The sequence below is a fragment of the Eurosta solidaginis genome, chromosome 1 (assembly GCF_040869045.1).
Source record: "Eurosta solidaginis isolate ZX-2024a chromosome 1, ASM4086904v1, whole genome shotgun sequence".
In the NCBI taxonomy this organism is placed as follows: Eukaryota; Metazoa; Arthropoda; class Insecta; order Diptera; family Tephritidae; genus Eurosta; species Eurosta solidaginis.
In genome coordinates this window covers 90,290,091-90,306,746 of record NC_090319.1, presented here as the reverse complement: position 1 = coordinate 90,306,746, position 16,656 = coordinate 90,290,091, and the positions used below count along the sequence as shown (strand labels likewise).

Sequence of the window (16,656 nt, the reverse complement as noted above, 5' to 3'; positions counted from 1 at the left end):
ACTAATGTCTTTAAGTTGTTGAAGCTGACTACGTATCAACCACTCGGACCGTCCAAATCAAAATTTTAGTTGTTCTATAACTGCACCTACATTATCAGGGTGTATCAACAACGATTAACGACTTCCCTGGCTACACCTTTCAAACATTTCAAAAGGCGTTGATTGTTGTCAAGGTTTGTGTAACCATATGCTGCAGTTGACTGGCTAAAGGCATTTGAAAACAGTGGCCAGTCTTCCGGCTGTCCACTAAACTCAGGCAAGTCTTGAAGTTTACGCAAAACATGGTAATTCGCACCAGTAACTAACGATTGTGGTGTGTGAAAACCATTTAAAAAATAGTTCCCATTTGTTGTTGTAGGAGGGTGAGAAGGCAGTGCACTGAAAACGGTGTTCGGCTGGTACCCGTTATTAAGGTTAGGCATTATTGTTGCTGGCTGTGTACTGGTACATTGGCAAAGCACTTGGCGTAAATAACGGTTGGGAACCGCTGGTACAATTTGGTTGCGCATACGGCACGATATTGTTACGAATATTAGCAAAACTAAGGAGTGCTGCCATCTCTAAGCCGATGCTAAGCACTGACGTGAATTCACATCCATATATACACATATGTACGTATACGAGCAGCATATATCTGAGATACTCCTGAAAGTATGCAATGAGAGAAGCTATAAAATCGTGCAATTGTAGTTACAGCTGAGAAGTTTGAGAGCTGCTGGACTAGTAGATTCTTGAAGCGCCTAGAAGATGCGAAGGTTGAAATCAAAGAGTATAAAAGGCGACAATTGTAGAAACGCTGGAATTCAGTTTGATTTGAGTTGTCAAGCAGTTTCGACTAAGACGCTATCTAGCGAGCAAGAGCAGTATTATTTTGAATAGTAGAGTTTCATTTGAGCTATCAATCAGTTTGGTTATTAAGCAAGCTATTCGTTGCACAGTTTGAGTGTTATTGTGAAGTACTTTAATAAAGGCCATTTTGCATTATTACAAATTGGAGTTATTTATTCAACAGTTTAGTGATTCGAACTCAGCAGAAGATTGCAAATAAGAGGATTTGCAAGTAAATTCGTTACAATATTATGTGTGCTACTATGCGCGGGCTCTACGAGTTGATATGTCGAACTACGCTGGTTGTTGTTGTGCACTTGCGCTTGTGTTTCACGCAGCAAATTTTCTAACGATTGTATTTTATTGAATAAAAGACTCACCTGGTGTTTGGAAATTTGAATATTTTCAAGTTCAGACGATGTCTTATGGCGGCGGTGGATTGTCATAAGAGCAGCTACCGCATTAGCTGATGATGCGCTCAAATTGCTTGAACTGCTTCAACAAACTCATCTTCTCGACTTGTCCTTGTTCTTATTCACGCAATGAAATATTTTAGTGCATACATCGGCTCGCTAACACAACTGTTATGTGTGCCCGTTACGTGGAAAAATTACAAAAAACAGTGCGTCTTATTGCGCTGCGAAATAAAGCTGTAATGTCGTGAGATGGCGATGAAATAGAATATTTTCGATGATTCAAATGAATGCTGAACACCAAATATTTATTGCTATTAAACAAAATTCACATACAATTAAAAACATTAAATAGCAATTACATATATAAATTAAAAAACAAATTAAATACTCACCGCAGTTTTGCGCCTTTTTCCTTGCCTATTTACGACACTACTAGTTTTGACATTAAAGGACAACGAATAAGGCAAGGAGGAAGTAGCAAATAGCGATGAGGCAGTGATGGCGGTTTTGTCACATTAAGCTTTAATTATTTCAAATTAAATTACTTTAAAAAATCTTAATTTTTAAATTATTAAGTTTAGCTGTTAAATTGTATACTTTTTGCATATTGTTATTCCTTATTTGCGCACCTCTTGAAGTTTCCGGTTAAATTTGTAAAAATACTGCACAAAAAACTCCATCGATTGTGAAATTTCTTGTGGATATATTATGTTTAATACGATTCTGTTCATATGATTGGGATACCAGCTCTTTTTCAATAAAGGTATATGCAATGCTATCATTTTCGATATCGTTTTCTAGGTGAGATTAATGCCCCTATTACCGTTTACAACTCAACTCTGGTTGGGTTGAAATTTCGCAATTTGGTATTACAGATTACAACTCAACCTGTCAAAAAAAATTTCAGTTGAGTTGTCTAGCCTTACAACCTTTTGTGGCATTGCCGTTTACAACCTTATGTTGGTGTAGTTGTCAAAGACGTCAAAATCTCACAACTGCTTACTAGCAGTTGTCTCATACAATTTTGCAGTTGTTTTGAAAAAATGTTACGTTTTAGAAGACGGTTCACCACCTAATTTTTAACAAAAATTTTCAAAGTTGGTATCAAAAGACACGTTTCGACCTCCGATTTAAGAATCCGAAAACAAAAATTGTAATTCTTTACGACAGCATGACACTGCTAATACGCGTCCAAAAATATCTAGAGAGGTGTCAAAAGACGCGTATTAATCTCGAGAACAATAATCCGAAGGCGGAGAAGAAACATTTTATCTCTGTCCGGTGATATTTTCAGTTGAAGTTGGCGATTTTCATGTGGTTGTTGTAATGTTGTTGTCTTTTTTCGGTTTTTGTTTAATATCTTTTGAACGAGTTAAAATTTTTATTTTCCGCCTTCGGATTATTAATACTGATGTCAAGACGCGTCGTTTAATACCTCTCTCGATATTTTTGGACACGTATTAGCAGTGTCATGCTGACGTAAAGAATTACCACAAAAATTAAACATTTTATTTCTAATAAAATCTAATTTCATGTGGTTGTTGTATTTTGCCAGATTTTTTGTACACAGCAATGCAGAAAGGTGTTGGACCCAACCAGGATTATTTTTACGAATCGCGGCCAAAGGCCGCCAACGCAGAAAGATGTTCTGTGCAAAAAAACTGTGGAACGGGCCTCATATTTCGGACCCTCTCGGGCTATTTTGTGGGTCTTTGTAAATATCTTTCGAAAGAAATAAAATTTTTAATTTCCGCTTTCGAATCCTAAAAACGGAGATGGAAACCCGTCTTTTGATACCACCTTTGATAAGAGTTAGATGGTGCACGGGGTTATAAAACGTTACCAAAAAAAAAAAAAAATTTAAAGCCGGTAGTTAAACCTTTTTTAATCATTAATCAAACAATAATCAACAATTTTGTACACATTTCTAGAAAAAACAACGTTTAAACGAATTACATTGAATAACTTTTTGACTTTATGTAGCGACATTCCATAGTTGTACGAGGCTGGTCGCAGTTCGGATGTAGCCAAAATAGGTGAAATTATGCGAGTCCCATTGATACTAATCACTACTCGTGGGAATCCTATTTGAGTAAAATACAGTTTTTTCTGTTTGGGTTTTAATCTACTTCGCACAAATACGCTCCTCAATAATATCTAAAACCAGTCCAACACCAAAATCATTTCCACAGCATATTGATAGCTGCCGCCAGCAAGGAATCGGAGTGTGGCGCATAATTTTAAAATACGAACGCGTATGCGGAAATGGTCCTTAATTTTGTTTAGTACTGAGTAAAATGCTTCCTTTAAAATCTTCAAAATAACTTCATATGAAGCTCATTATTTGTCACTTAAACATTTTCTTACTTGGTGCTTGGTAGATCCAAGGGATTGGAATGATCACGCGAATGTTTTCCATATTCGCGACATGTCAATCACCAACATTTTCGCCATTATAAAATAGATTTCATATAATATTAATAAAAAAATCACATTTGAAAATGCTTAAATTTCTACCACAAATTGATCAGCTGTTCATTTATCTGTCAAATTATCACTTTCTTAGCTTGGCAGCACCAATTCAACTTCAACTGAAATAAGTTGTAATTGTTGGGTTGTTTTAATTGCAACCCAACTAAGTTGAGTTGTATACCGTAATAGGCCCTTAAATTTCATTATATTTGAAAAATTTAATTATAGACACTTTTTATTACATATATTACACATGGTAAAAGCACGAAAAAACGAAGTACCTGCTGTCATCGAGCAAAGAGTCAGCGCATATGCGCCTTGGCAACCACGCTACTGTTGGCAGCCATAATTTCGAAATAGTAAAAGACTTCGTTTATTTGGGAACCAGCATCAACATTAGCAACAACATCAGCACTGAAATCCAGCGAAGAATCAATCTTGCCAATAAATGCTACTTTGGACTAGGTAGGCAATTGAAAAGTAAAGTCCTCTCTCGGCGAACGAAAATCATACTCTACAAGTCACTTATCGTACCCGTCCTGCTATATGGGGCAGAAGCATGGACCATGACAACAGCAGATGAAGCGGCTTTGGGAGTGTTCGAGAGAAAAGTTCTTCGAAAGATTTATGGACCTCTACGCGTTGGCGATGGCGAGTACCGAAGAAGATTTAATGATGAGCTGTACGAGCTATACGCAAACATCAACATAGTCCAGCGAATTAAAACGCAGCGGCTGCGCTGGCTAGGCCATGTTATGCGAATGAAAGATGATGCTCCGGCCAAGAAAGTGTTTCTATCGGAACCCGCCTATGGAAGCAGAGGTAGAGGGCGGCCCCCACTCCGTTGGAAGGACCAGGTGGAAAACGATTTAAACTCCCTTGGTGTGACCAATTGGCGCCGGTTGGCGGAGCGAAGGAGCGACTGGCGCGCCTTGTTGGACGGCCATAACCGTTTAGACGGTTAAGCGCCAATTAAGTAAGTAAGTAAGTAAAAGCACATACAAGGGAAACCCGTTCTCTTTTCTGGGCGGCCATGATTTTTTTTTCAAGCTTTTCGGCAACATAACATTTTAAATTCACTTAGCAAACAAAAGGAAACCAAAGAAAATATGCCAATTTGTTTTTGCTTGAGCGAAAATGTAAAAATGTGTGTTTTTTTTTCAAAGAATTGATAGCAGCTTCTTTGTATTATCGTCATCTTTCACTAGTGCTGCTGCAACGTTATTGCTGTTGTTGTTTACTATCTCTTCTTTTGTCTGGGTTCCACCCATCTTAACGCAGAAGCTTGATTTTTGTTATAAGCTGTTTGTTAACCTGTCCGGTGCTGATGTTGATTATTCTTTGCAGGTCCGCGCACTCTCTCTGGTGTCGTCGCTTTCTGCCACCACGCTTTTTGGGTTTAAATTCTGCAATTTTATTCGTAAATTCTCTTTGATTTTTTTTTTGACACTCTTGTCTTAAGCGGTATTCCTCTATGGTCATTTTCTTAGGCTCTGCTGCGTTTGGTGTGGGAATATATTTGGGGTACTCTTTCGCTGGTAAGTCCGGGACGTATTCTTTGTCAAGCGAACTTCCCTCTTGAGCTTTTCAGTATTCATTCACAATAACAATCTACTAAAAGTTTTCAAGAAGTTTCTATACCTAATTTTTTTTTGCCGGATATCTGAACGTCCTTAAAAGTTTCGCCATGTAAGGGACCTGGTCCATTCATAAGGATTGGATCGAGTGTTATCCTAGCTCTCCTGTAAAGGACCTAGTCCAAAGATAAGGATTGGATTGAATATTATCTTAGCTCTCCAGCCACATTTATTCAAGCATTAAAATGCCCGACTTGATTCGAGAATAAAGACAAACACCTGGTTTAAGTCTATAGTCAACAAGAATTTATTTTGGCTCACGCCAGCTTTTATATATTTACAGTCAAATTCTTAATTCTATTCATTAATACAAAATTGCTTACTTGCTAAATTGAATTTAGAACAATTTTCAAAATTTCCGCATGCAACACGAGAGCTTCTATAATACATAAAATGCTTAATTGCTAATTGTTTTAGAACGATTTAATAAGTGTGTCGCTTGCAATGCGATCACACTTTGTTAAGCTATGTGTGTCACAGGTGTCCCATATGCAAAGTTATGTCGAATGCGATTGAGCCATCAAACCTATTGACTCAGCAATGTGTATCGCGTGCATTAGCGTGGTCAGGCACACTACAATACACTCATTTTGGTTTTAATTTTTAGAAACTCGCAATTAAAATAATATGCCTACGCTTTCACTTTTCTCCTTTGTTAGCAAAACAGGAAAATTTTTGTCTTTTATTTGCACTATTTCACTGGATCACACGAACAATTGAACAATTACTTACAGTAGTATTGTATTATGGTATAGCATTCTAGTATCGGAGCAAGTTCCAATCCTTCCAACTTCTGTTTGCTGTCCTTCTTGTAGGGGGAATTGTCCTTTCAGCTACTACTTGTTGTCCTTCTTGTAGGGGGATTTGATGAGTTCAATTGTATGTTCTGTATGTGCAATGTCTCTGCGGTACAACAACCAACTGTTTACTAAACTCGAATTTATGCACCAGTATACTATGCGCATGTACAATTTATTTGAGCGGTGGTTGATTTTGTACAATTCAAGCAGCATATCTGCAAGATCAACCCCTCCGATGTGTTTGTTGTAACATTCAACTATACCTGGACGAGGTATATTTATAAATTTCTGCTCTTTGCGGCACCATCTGTTGCATTCAGTCATGGGATTCTTACCTACATAATTTGAAACCAGTTGTACGCTGTTATCATACCAACGGCAAGCAATCAAGTTGCGCGTTGCTTCATATTTGAAATCGCTTGATCCACGTCCTCGCTTTTGAAGGATTTTCTCACTGCTTAGATCACAATTTTTCAATCGGTTGCTTCGAATTGTACCAACGGCCAGTATGGCTTTTTGTTTTAGAGCACACATCAAGCTTATTGAAGAAAACCAATTGTCAAACAACAGTTTGAATCTTTGGTTTACTGGCATATTGGATGATAAAAATAGCACGATATCTGATGATATTCTCAGGCCATAAGTCTTGCACGTTCCTTCTCCAATGTACAGACTAAAAGCGTATAATCCCGGACACACCAGTTCTTGTAAACATTTTGAAACCCCACTTGTGGGTTAATAGATTATATAGATGGAATTGGGTTCATTTCGTTAAAATCTTTATGTTGCCAAGGAAAGCAATTCTTCGTATGGGATTTAATTAACCGTATCAGGAGATGTCACTTGAAGTGGTTGCTAGTTCTTGCAAGTATTTTTCAAAATATTAGCTTTGGGCCTTTTGGAGACAGGAATATTTGTGGCGTTGTCATAACTGAAATAATATTTTCTTCGCTATCTTTTTCCAATAAGGATACAGGATACTTGGAAATTGCCTCCTGCGTCACCGCGCTTAAAATGCACATCGGTATGTAAAACAAGTATGTTCTTAATTCATCCGCAATTAATTTTCCTAACGTGTTCAATCGTCTGCTAATTTTTCGTGATTGTTAAGCAGATCCATTATGTCAGATGGGACCTTGCGCCATGGTATGGTAAAATCTAAAATTAAAAAGGCTTAACCCTTAAGCAACTGAAATGGAAATACTTAATATTTTGTTATGAAAATTAAAGCCCTTAATTGATTTGAAGGTGAAAAACTCGAATCTGATGTTTTCCTGACAAATAAATGTTCCTTGGAAGCTACAGGTGGATAAAAAGGAACACCGCCTGCAGACGGTCTTAGTGGGTTAGGTGAAGAAAAAAATAATACATGTTTATATCAATTCATTTACCAAAAGTTGCTTTTATTCATAGTAAATATTCCATTCAATAACAAAAATATTGAATACGTTTTAAAATAACTATTTTTCTATATGATACTCTGAAAAACAGTTTTTTGCATTGGAATAACACAAATTTATATTGCATTTCGTGCAAAAAGTATGCGTTTCAGATTTTTTACACAACTTGCAGGATTTTTTTGGTCCCCATTTAGGAAAATGGTCAATTCGATCAAATCTGATATTGTCCCCTGGATGAATGGCCTTTTTACCTACACTACTGGTACTGGAAGTTGGCTGTTCATTAGCCAGTGGGCGACCAACCGACCTCTTTTCAACTGAAGCACAAAGCTCTTTGGCAATGCTACAGCGAAATACGTACATGGTCATATCATTTACTTCTTCATCAGCAATCCGATTTTTTTCAGCATTGAATCTTCTATACAAAACGAATGAATTGGTTACAGCCATGTCGAGGAGGTGATAAAATAATCTTTTAGCCATATCCTGAGTTTTAATTCGGAGTCCGTTGCGACCCATATACGAGTCCATTAGGTCCACCCCTCCCATGTGCGCATTATATTCGCGTATAATTTGTGGGCAGTCGATGTCTATATAAGACTTTTCCTTTCTTATATACCTTGGAATGTTAGATCGCTGATCTGTAGTTTGAACATCCGTTCTTCCGAAAGGTTTAATACCTACATATGTCGAACAAAGTTTTTTGTGTCCTTCCACATCACGTTGCTGATGTCGGCGCCGTAAGCGGTTGCAACAAACTCTGTTGAATATCCCCGTGGTGCTTTTTTCAATTCTTCACTTTTGTCCGTTGGTAGCTTGCATTTTGGGATCCGATTCGCTCTCACAGTTCCTAGACTATATATACCGCGTGCTCTCAGGTACACCAACAGAGGTAGAGAGGTGTAAAAGTTGTCAAAATACAATATATGATTGACGAAATTCGGCACTGTTTGTGATAACCTTACGGAAAAAAGAGAAACCCTGAAAGAAGAATTTATTATAAAAATGATATCCTACCTTATCACAACATTCCCTGTTGCTCCAATATCAGGTGTACCAGGCAAAATTATATCATGGTTGCTAGATCCAGAGTATATTTCGAACCTGTACGCGTATCCGTTAGTGTCACACAAAACGAAGAACTTTACGCCCCATGGATGGGGTTTATCTGGTAAATATTGCCGTAAATGATGAGCCATTTTCGTTGAACACATTTGTTCATCTACACATAATCTAGCGTTTTTGGGAATAGAATCAAAACGTTCAACCAAATATCCTGCTACTTTTCGAATTCGGAAAAGAGGATCATAACCTGCACACCCTTTTTTTACTCGCTGTGATTCATCATTGAATGACAAATATTTTCTAATTTGCTCAAATTTGTTTTTAGACATACAATTTGGTATGTTTTTGAACCCATATTCACTCCAATATGACTCGGTGTTTGGATAGCGGAATATCGACATGAACGTTAAGACTCCGATATATCTACGTATCTCGTATTTATCCACTTTAAATGAAGTATTAACGTTTTCCGTGATTGCAGCTCGATTTGTTTCCATATAGATCAACTCAAATAGCTCATCGGTAAAAAAGTATGTGAAAAAATCAATTGGGGTTTTAAGTTTTTTGACTTCAGATGGTAGGTCAGTTTTTCCTCTAAAGGCAACTTCGTTCACATGCAACTGCATAAACCTTTTACGCCAGACAATGTTTTTGAATTCAAGCGAGTCTTTATTGATGTTATCTAGGTCTGAAGAAAAGTAATCACATATATAGTAATCACATTTCCAATGTAATTTTTCACTTACCACCTCCTGTAAATCCACCATCTGACGGTGCTACTTTTGGTCCTGAGGCCTCTATAACTGGTAATGGGGAACGAGCCCGTTTCTTTGACTTGTATGATTTTTCCACTTCTGAATCGGTTTTTTTTTTGGGTAGAATGCGATTCAGCTCCAGTTTCATCCAATCGCGTTTGCGCCAGGACTTCGTTAGAGGTTGTTGGGGTTTGAGTTGAATTTACACTAATGTTGCTTGTGTTCATTGTCAAATTTATTGCATCCATAAATGATGAGTCATCCAACTTTTGCAAGCAATCATTTATCATACCATCTTCATCAGGATTAATTTGGTCGCAAATATAATCGGGATCTGAGATACTGTTATCAGAATCTTCAAAATCATCTTCGATTTCAACTGAATCCATTAAAGCTTCAATATCCGAATCACTCATTACTGAGAAATTAATTTTTTTCTGACGAGACATTTTGTGGTAACAGCAATCAACAGCAAATAAACACTTTCTCTATTAAAAAATTAACGTTAATTATAGAAAAATTTACTAAACCGCACAAAAACGTGACATAAAATTGAGGAACTTTTTATCACTCAAGCTACTAAGACCGTCTATAGACGGCCTTCACAAAAAACTCAATACTACAAAGTTTTAATATCGCATATTGAAAAAAAGCACACAGGCGTCAAAGCAGAAGTCAAAATAACTTACATAAAAATTCCTGAACAACTGCGTTGTAGAAAATGATTTTTATTATAATTCTAATGCGCACTAAATTCACACATAATTTCCCCGTCACTTTCACGAACTATTTTGAAAGAAACAGCTGTACCTGGCACAATAACGATCTGAAAGCTTATGGCAAAGCTTTATTTTAAAGCACATTCCATGCACAATCAACGGTTTGAGCGCATATTATGCTACGTACGTTGTTTTCGATTTTATTTTGATTTAAGCAATGACCGTCTGTAGACGGTGTTAGGTGCTTAAGGGTTAAATAAATGGCAATAGACACCTATAATGTTTGGAAATTTTTGGCTACAAATGTAGCAAGAAAATTTTCCATTTAAGTATATTTTCATGTTTTTATGATGGCGATACTCATGAACTTTCATGCGGATGTAACTTGCGAAAGTTTTTGAGCAATGATACAATTACAAACTTAGTATGTAATTTTACCCCAATAGATTGTAGTTTTGAAATTAAGTGATGAAATTACAATTTCTGTATGTAATTTTAATCAAAAATGCTAGTAAAATCGCGCATTATATTTAGTTTTACGCTCAAATGCCTAAAATTTGACTAAAAACTATAAATTACAAACTTCTTGTGAAAAATTGTGTTTTTCAACCAAAAATTACATATATTTTGGTAGCAAATTAATATGAAGTTTTGAGAGTGCATCTGAACCGCATCCTCGTCGTGGTTCTCTTTCTGCAACGCACCTGAACATTCGAAACGTTCATTCGGTGGCACGCTATTTAATCGGCATATAAGCGAAGCTTTGGTACCATTTGTTGGTAAACCAAGTTGTCGCAACCAACTTTAAAGATTTTTTGTATTTTTTCCGAAAAGTACATTTAAAAACAAATTTAAAAAAAAAAAGATCCCAAACGGTAAATTTTTGAAAAAGTTATATCATTTTGAAAACAAAACGGTGTCCAACTCAAAATAAGTCATGAATTTTTTTGAAAAAAACGGTGTTTTTTTCAAAATGCTATAAATTTTTCAAAAATTGACCGTTTGGGATCTTTTTTTTTTTAATTTGTTATTAAATGTACTTTTCGGAAAAAATACAAACAAATTTTAAAGTTTTTTTTTTCAATTAAATAAAAAATAATAATAACCGGCCCACTTCGGGATTAGTGGGGATGATTGCAGAATTGATTGAAGTTTTTTATGAGAAAAAAAATGATTAAATTCGAAAAATCTCGAAAAACTGAAAAATTACAAAAAAAAAAACTTAAAAATTTTTTTTTTGTATTTTTTCCGAAAAGTACATTTAAAAACAAATTTAAAAAAAAAAGATCCCAACCGGTCAATTTTTGCAAAAGTTATAGCATTTTGAAAACGAAAACGGTGTTTTTTTAAAAATTGGATTGAGTTGGATAAAAAAATTTGAAAAAATTCTGAAAAACGTCTTTCGTAAGCTAGAAAAAGAAGAAAAACTTTCAGCCAATTCGAAAGGGGTCGGGTTCAAAATTGGTCGAAATGGGATGGAATACCCCATATGTATTTCATGCAACAGTTAGTTGCTCGCAAAATCTTCGTTCAACAGTATAACTAAAGAAATATTCTGGCATTGGTTTCTAAATTTTATTTCAACTTCAATTTTTCTATACGTCAATAATACGTGTTTGCCGAGGCCACGATATATGGATTTGACCGCGTCACCACTAATGGGGAACGGAACCGCAGATCTTTGTACAAAGTTAGTTGGGCTACCGGTATCAAAAAGAGAAGAATATTTGATATATTCTTTGCGCTTGACATTGGTGGTAGAAAAGGCCACACTTACCAGATTTACAGCACCCAACGTTCTTGGCAACTCTCCATCATCATCATCGTCATAGTACCCCAGTGGGTTAGGGGGTCAGAATATACCCGCGGTAGGTATGCCTGTCGTAAGAGGCGACTAAAATACCAGATTCAAGGGGCTGTGTAGCGCAACCCTTCAGGTTGCCAGCGGAATATATAGCTTCTCCAAACCCAATTGTCAACCTCACCTATCCGTGGCGAATCCGGTTTCACTAACAGACGAGGCTCTGGCGACCCTAAGCTCCTCATGGAACTTGGGGTTGGGGAGGGATGGGGTGGCCTGAAGGTTTAATATGGCCACATAAATCGTTCCCGAGATGGACGGGCTAGCACCTTAATGGTGCTGTGGTAACGGAGCGTACCGGATCTGTATCCGGCAAAGGACCATCACATCGATAACACTCCCCAAAGCCTTCGGGGAGAAACCTTATCGCTACAACAACAACAACATCATCATCGTCATAGTACGTTGGCCCCTCGTCGCAGCAATGGTAACAGCAGCAGCGGTCTTCTTTAGCACGAAAGCTTTTTTCGGGTTATTGCAGTTTCAAGATCGTGGCCTCCCCAACAGCGGAAACAGGTGTTGTCCGGCCTTTTTTCATACGGACACTGGCTCTGATAATGCCCAAATCTAGTGCAGTTAAAGCATGGAATTTCATAAGCTTCGGCTTTTGCAGGGTTGTTCTTGGTGGGACGGCGTTGTTCGTAGATACCTAAAGATTTTAAATGGTTCCATTGTACATGCGTTCATTAATAGGTATGATTCTGGCGAATTATCTTGCATACCATTCATAATAAACCTGTTAACTCGAATTCGTCAATCTGGTCGCAACGAGCTGCTATATTTTCCATCTCCAGGTCATATTTGCGAATCTGGCGGTCTGGCGGCCACCGTGGTGTGATGGTAGCGTGCTCCGCTTTTTTTAGGTCATATTTGCGAATACTGTCTTTAGTGTTCCACTTGTGTTTAGCTAACACTTGATAAATTTCGCTCCGACTGACTGAACGACCAAACTGTTTTACCTGTAGGCATTTCAATTCCTCGTAATTGATACGGTTTTTGTAGAGGATTAACTTTGCCCTACCGGTTAATGGATTGTATAGTGAGGTATATTTAAATATTTCGTCAGCTTTAACTATCAGCATAACGCACTTAAAACTTCGTAAGAAATCATGTACATTATATGCGCGATCTTCGCCATCAAATTTGACAATTGATTTTTCGATGTCGCGAAATGATAAGCGGTTCGGTGGTGCAACTGAAATTGTTTGCGAAAGGTTGCGCTGCTCGCCTTGTTCGAAATTAGCGATGGCGTTCTCCAGTGAATACATTTCGTGTCGTTTCCGTCAAATGCTCAACGCTCGGTCAAGCTCATCTTCTTCTACTCGGCGTTCGGTGACAGCGCTGACAGGGGTGGCATCGGGGCGTTTTTCGATAGATACGAGCGCAGCTGCGCCATCTTCTTTAGAAACTTCGACATGCGTTTTTCTTGCATGATTGGCCTCTGTTGGCCACCAGAGTGTCATAAATCTCTTCGACCCTAGAGGCCGTAGCGTTTGCTGGCACATTAATGGCGGCTGGGTGCAATGCAGTATTACTATTATACTGCACATACTCATTACTATTTTTCATTACGAGCTGAGCAGCTCGCTATAGGAATGCGTATTTTTTACTTTTAAGTTTATACCTAATGCTATTATATAAGTTAAACCATATGCTGGTTTTCTTGCCGATTTTTAACTCTGTATTAATTCAAACTTAAACTACGACTTAAATTAATCAACCATCGACCTTAAAGCAACACTTCTTAATTACGACGGACGTTGCTGAGTTTGCTGACTTGGCGTTTCCCACGGGAACGGCACTCGTTGCTGTGGAATGTCTGAGTTGCGCATGTGGGGTGTACTATTACCCAAAAATAGCTCTGCTGTTTGCGAATGGACGACTAAAATGCCAGATATTCGAGAGTTCTTAAATCTCTTTTATCGGCGTAATGCCAAGCTAAACAGGATCGAATTGCTGTCGAGTTTAATGGAATATTGTAGGATTCTAGCACTTCATCCGCGTGTACCACAATTTTATTTCGTATTGCCATTAATATGCCAAAGTATTTTTGCGTACCTTGAAACTGTCCGTAGAATTCCAACGGCTTTTCTACACTTTTTTTCGAGATCCAAATTCGCTGGGATTTCCAGAGAATTCCCTTATGATTCGAGCTATTTTTGGTACACGGTCAGAGTCTGCACTCTCCTGAGATACCTCTGGTTCATTCCTCAGATTGAGGAATTCGTGATTGGGGTTGATTACACTAGCTCTGTGAATCTGTCCTTCATCCTCAAAAACACTTTTGATTACTCTCCGAATTGTTCGTTTTAATTGGGTCATTGCCACTAATACTAGTGCTAGTATTAATACCTGTGGACAGGATAGGGGTTCGGAGCACTGTTTCTTCAGTCATTTTCTCAGGGTTTTCCTATTTTAACTTTTTTTAATTTTGCTTTTGTTTCCTAATTCAACTAAACTTTCCACTCGCTTATCTTTTCACTTACGTTTACTTAGAAGTTTCTAAAAAAAGATTTTCTCACTTACACTTAAATAATGTTATCTTAGATTGAAATTTGAATTATGTTCACTTAGTTTGATATTTCTTTTAAAATTGTAAACTTTCTATTTTCTTAATTTAAAGTTGCAAAGTAGTTATTACGAATGTCATCACGAAGCGATGGTCCGAGATGTCTCCTTTTCCCTTCGATGTACTCTGGTCCCCGGTTCCGCACAAGTCTTTTCATTCTGGTGTAGGCGTTCCTCGTCTTTTATTCACTCTGTTGGGCGCCATTTAAACCATATGCTGGTTTTCTTTAAAAAGAATATATTTTTTTCTCGGCTATGCCGATTTACAACTGTATTAATTGAAACTTAAACTACGGCTTTAAATATTCAACCTTAAACCATTACTCCTTAATTACGACAGACTTAAAAATATTCTAAAGTAATCGACGTAAGCTCTACTGCTGTTGTGTCCGTTGCTGAGTTTGCTGACCTGGCGTTTTCCACGGGAACGGCAATCGTTGCTGTGGAATGTCTGAGTTGCGCGTGTGGGGTGTACTCACATTATTATTACTGTTGGCTATGTTTGTGTGAACTATAGCGTTAGCTTATACGCAGCCCTGAGCATTATAAAAATAGTTTACTTCATCATAGATGCTCTCATCACAAGCATTGGCTACATCTAATTTCCTAGCCAACTCCTTTTGTAAATTAATCGACGCTCTTGTAAACTCAGTACTAATTGAGCGAAGAGTGTACTAGTAAAGACCAGAAATGTTCCATTTCATATACAATTTTTCAAATTTCGATTATTTCAAAAACACAATGAGCAGTTTTAAATTATGTCTCAAAAACCAATACTATAAATTAATAGCAGTTCAATATATAAGATCATATATTCAAAAGTGTATTGTTCTTTTAATCCCTATTAATAAAATTCGTATATGATTATTGCCCTCTCTTTGAGCTGGAAATTACAGTTCCTTTCAAATATTCCTTTCTTTGCGGAGCACCAGTAGAAAAAAAATTTGTCAGCTGTATTGCTGAGTCAGGGTTGCATTAACAATTTTAATTCTTTACAATTATTTACAATATTTTACAATGACTTACAAAGTGTAAACAATTTGAAAACTTGTGTAAACGCACAACTTTGTTTTAAAAAATATCAGCTAAGAAGCTTTATAACGATGTAAAATTTCCTTATCGAGATTTTAAAGATTTAACATTTTTCCATTTTAATTTCGTGTTATCAAAAAAATTTACGATTAAAAATTTTATAACATTTATTTCCAAGGGTTCTTTGTATTCTCAATATAATTGTGCAATTAAGGTTGAGCTCGGTGGCTTTAACTTTTTTTTTAAATACTGTTTTATTTTAGACCGTGAGGTCGAGTTTACATAAGCTGTTTGAGAAACTAAACTTTATTTGGAAATCACTCTTATTTATAGGTTTACAATAATAGCTTACATTATAATTATTTTCATTATAATTTGTGAAATACATTGGCCCTGAAATATCTTGCCCCTGAAATGGCTTGACCTTGAAACAAAGACATCAATTTCTTTTTGATGGGGAATTCAATTAAGACTTTAATTAAACGCCAATATACGGTATTTCAATTCATTTGCATTTATGATTTTAAATATAATGCTTTTAGAATTTATTTGATACGACAAGTTGATACATTAAAACATTAATGAAATTACAAAATAAAAATACCGTTTATACATGCTGTTCTCTTAAAAATAAAGATGAGATCTCATTAGCAAGTGACTCAGATGTTTTTGGATTCGTAATTACACCGGAGGATATCAAATGGGCTGCAATAATAGCTGCAAGCAATTTTCTATATTTTTTCTTACTGTAGTATTCCAAAATACATATGTTTTCGATCGACAGATTTCTTCGAAATTTCGCCCAGTTTTTTCTAAATGTATGTATGTAAATAAAACAAAAACTAAGACCTATTTATGGAATACTTTATTGAAACGATGTTATTCAATAAACAGTTTGAATAAGATGAAAAAAATAAAAGGAATTACATTATAATGTACAAAAGGAATGTGTATGTTCAGTGTTACTCCGTTCACAAAAACAGTGCTGCCGAATGTTTTGATTCCTTTGTTTGTTACAATGTATTTTTCAACACAACTACCACCAATTATACGATTACGTTGACTATGACCAAATTGACGGAGATTTGCACAATTTACCACCA

General features: G+C 36.6%; 1 protein-coding gene across 1 annotated transcript; it reads right to left on the bottom strand.

Moving 5' to 3' along the window:
* Positions 1-1,013: 1,013 nt before the first annotated feature.
* Positions 1,014-10,006, bottom strand: LOC137237170 (piggyBac transposable element-derived protein 1-like). The gene is made up of 3 exons (XM_067760502.1): positions 8,571-10,006; positions 8,276-8,513; positions 1,014-1,208 (listed from the first exon to the last, which is right to left on the bottom strand). The coding sequence occupies exons 1-3, from the start codon at positions 9,383-9,385 to the stop codon at positions 1,014-1,016; spliced, it is 1,248 nt and encodes a 415-aa protein (XP_067616603.1). The 5' UTR covers positions 9,386-10,006.
* Between the last annotated feature and the right edge of the window lie 6,650 nt (positions 10,007-16,656).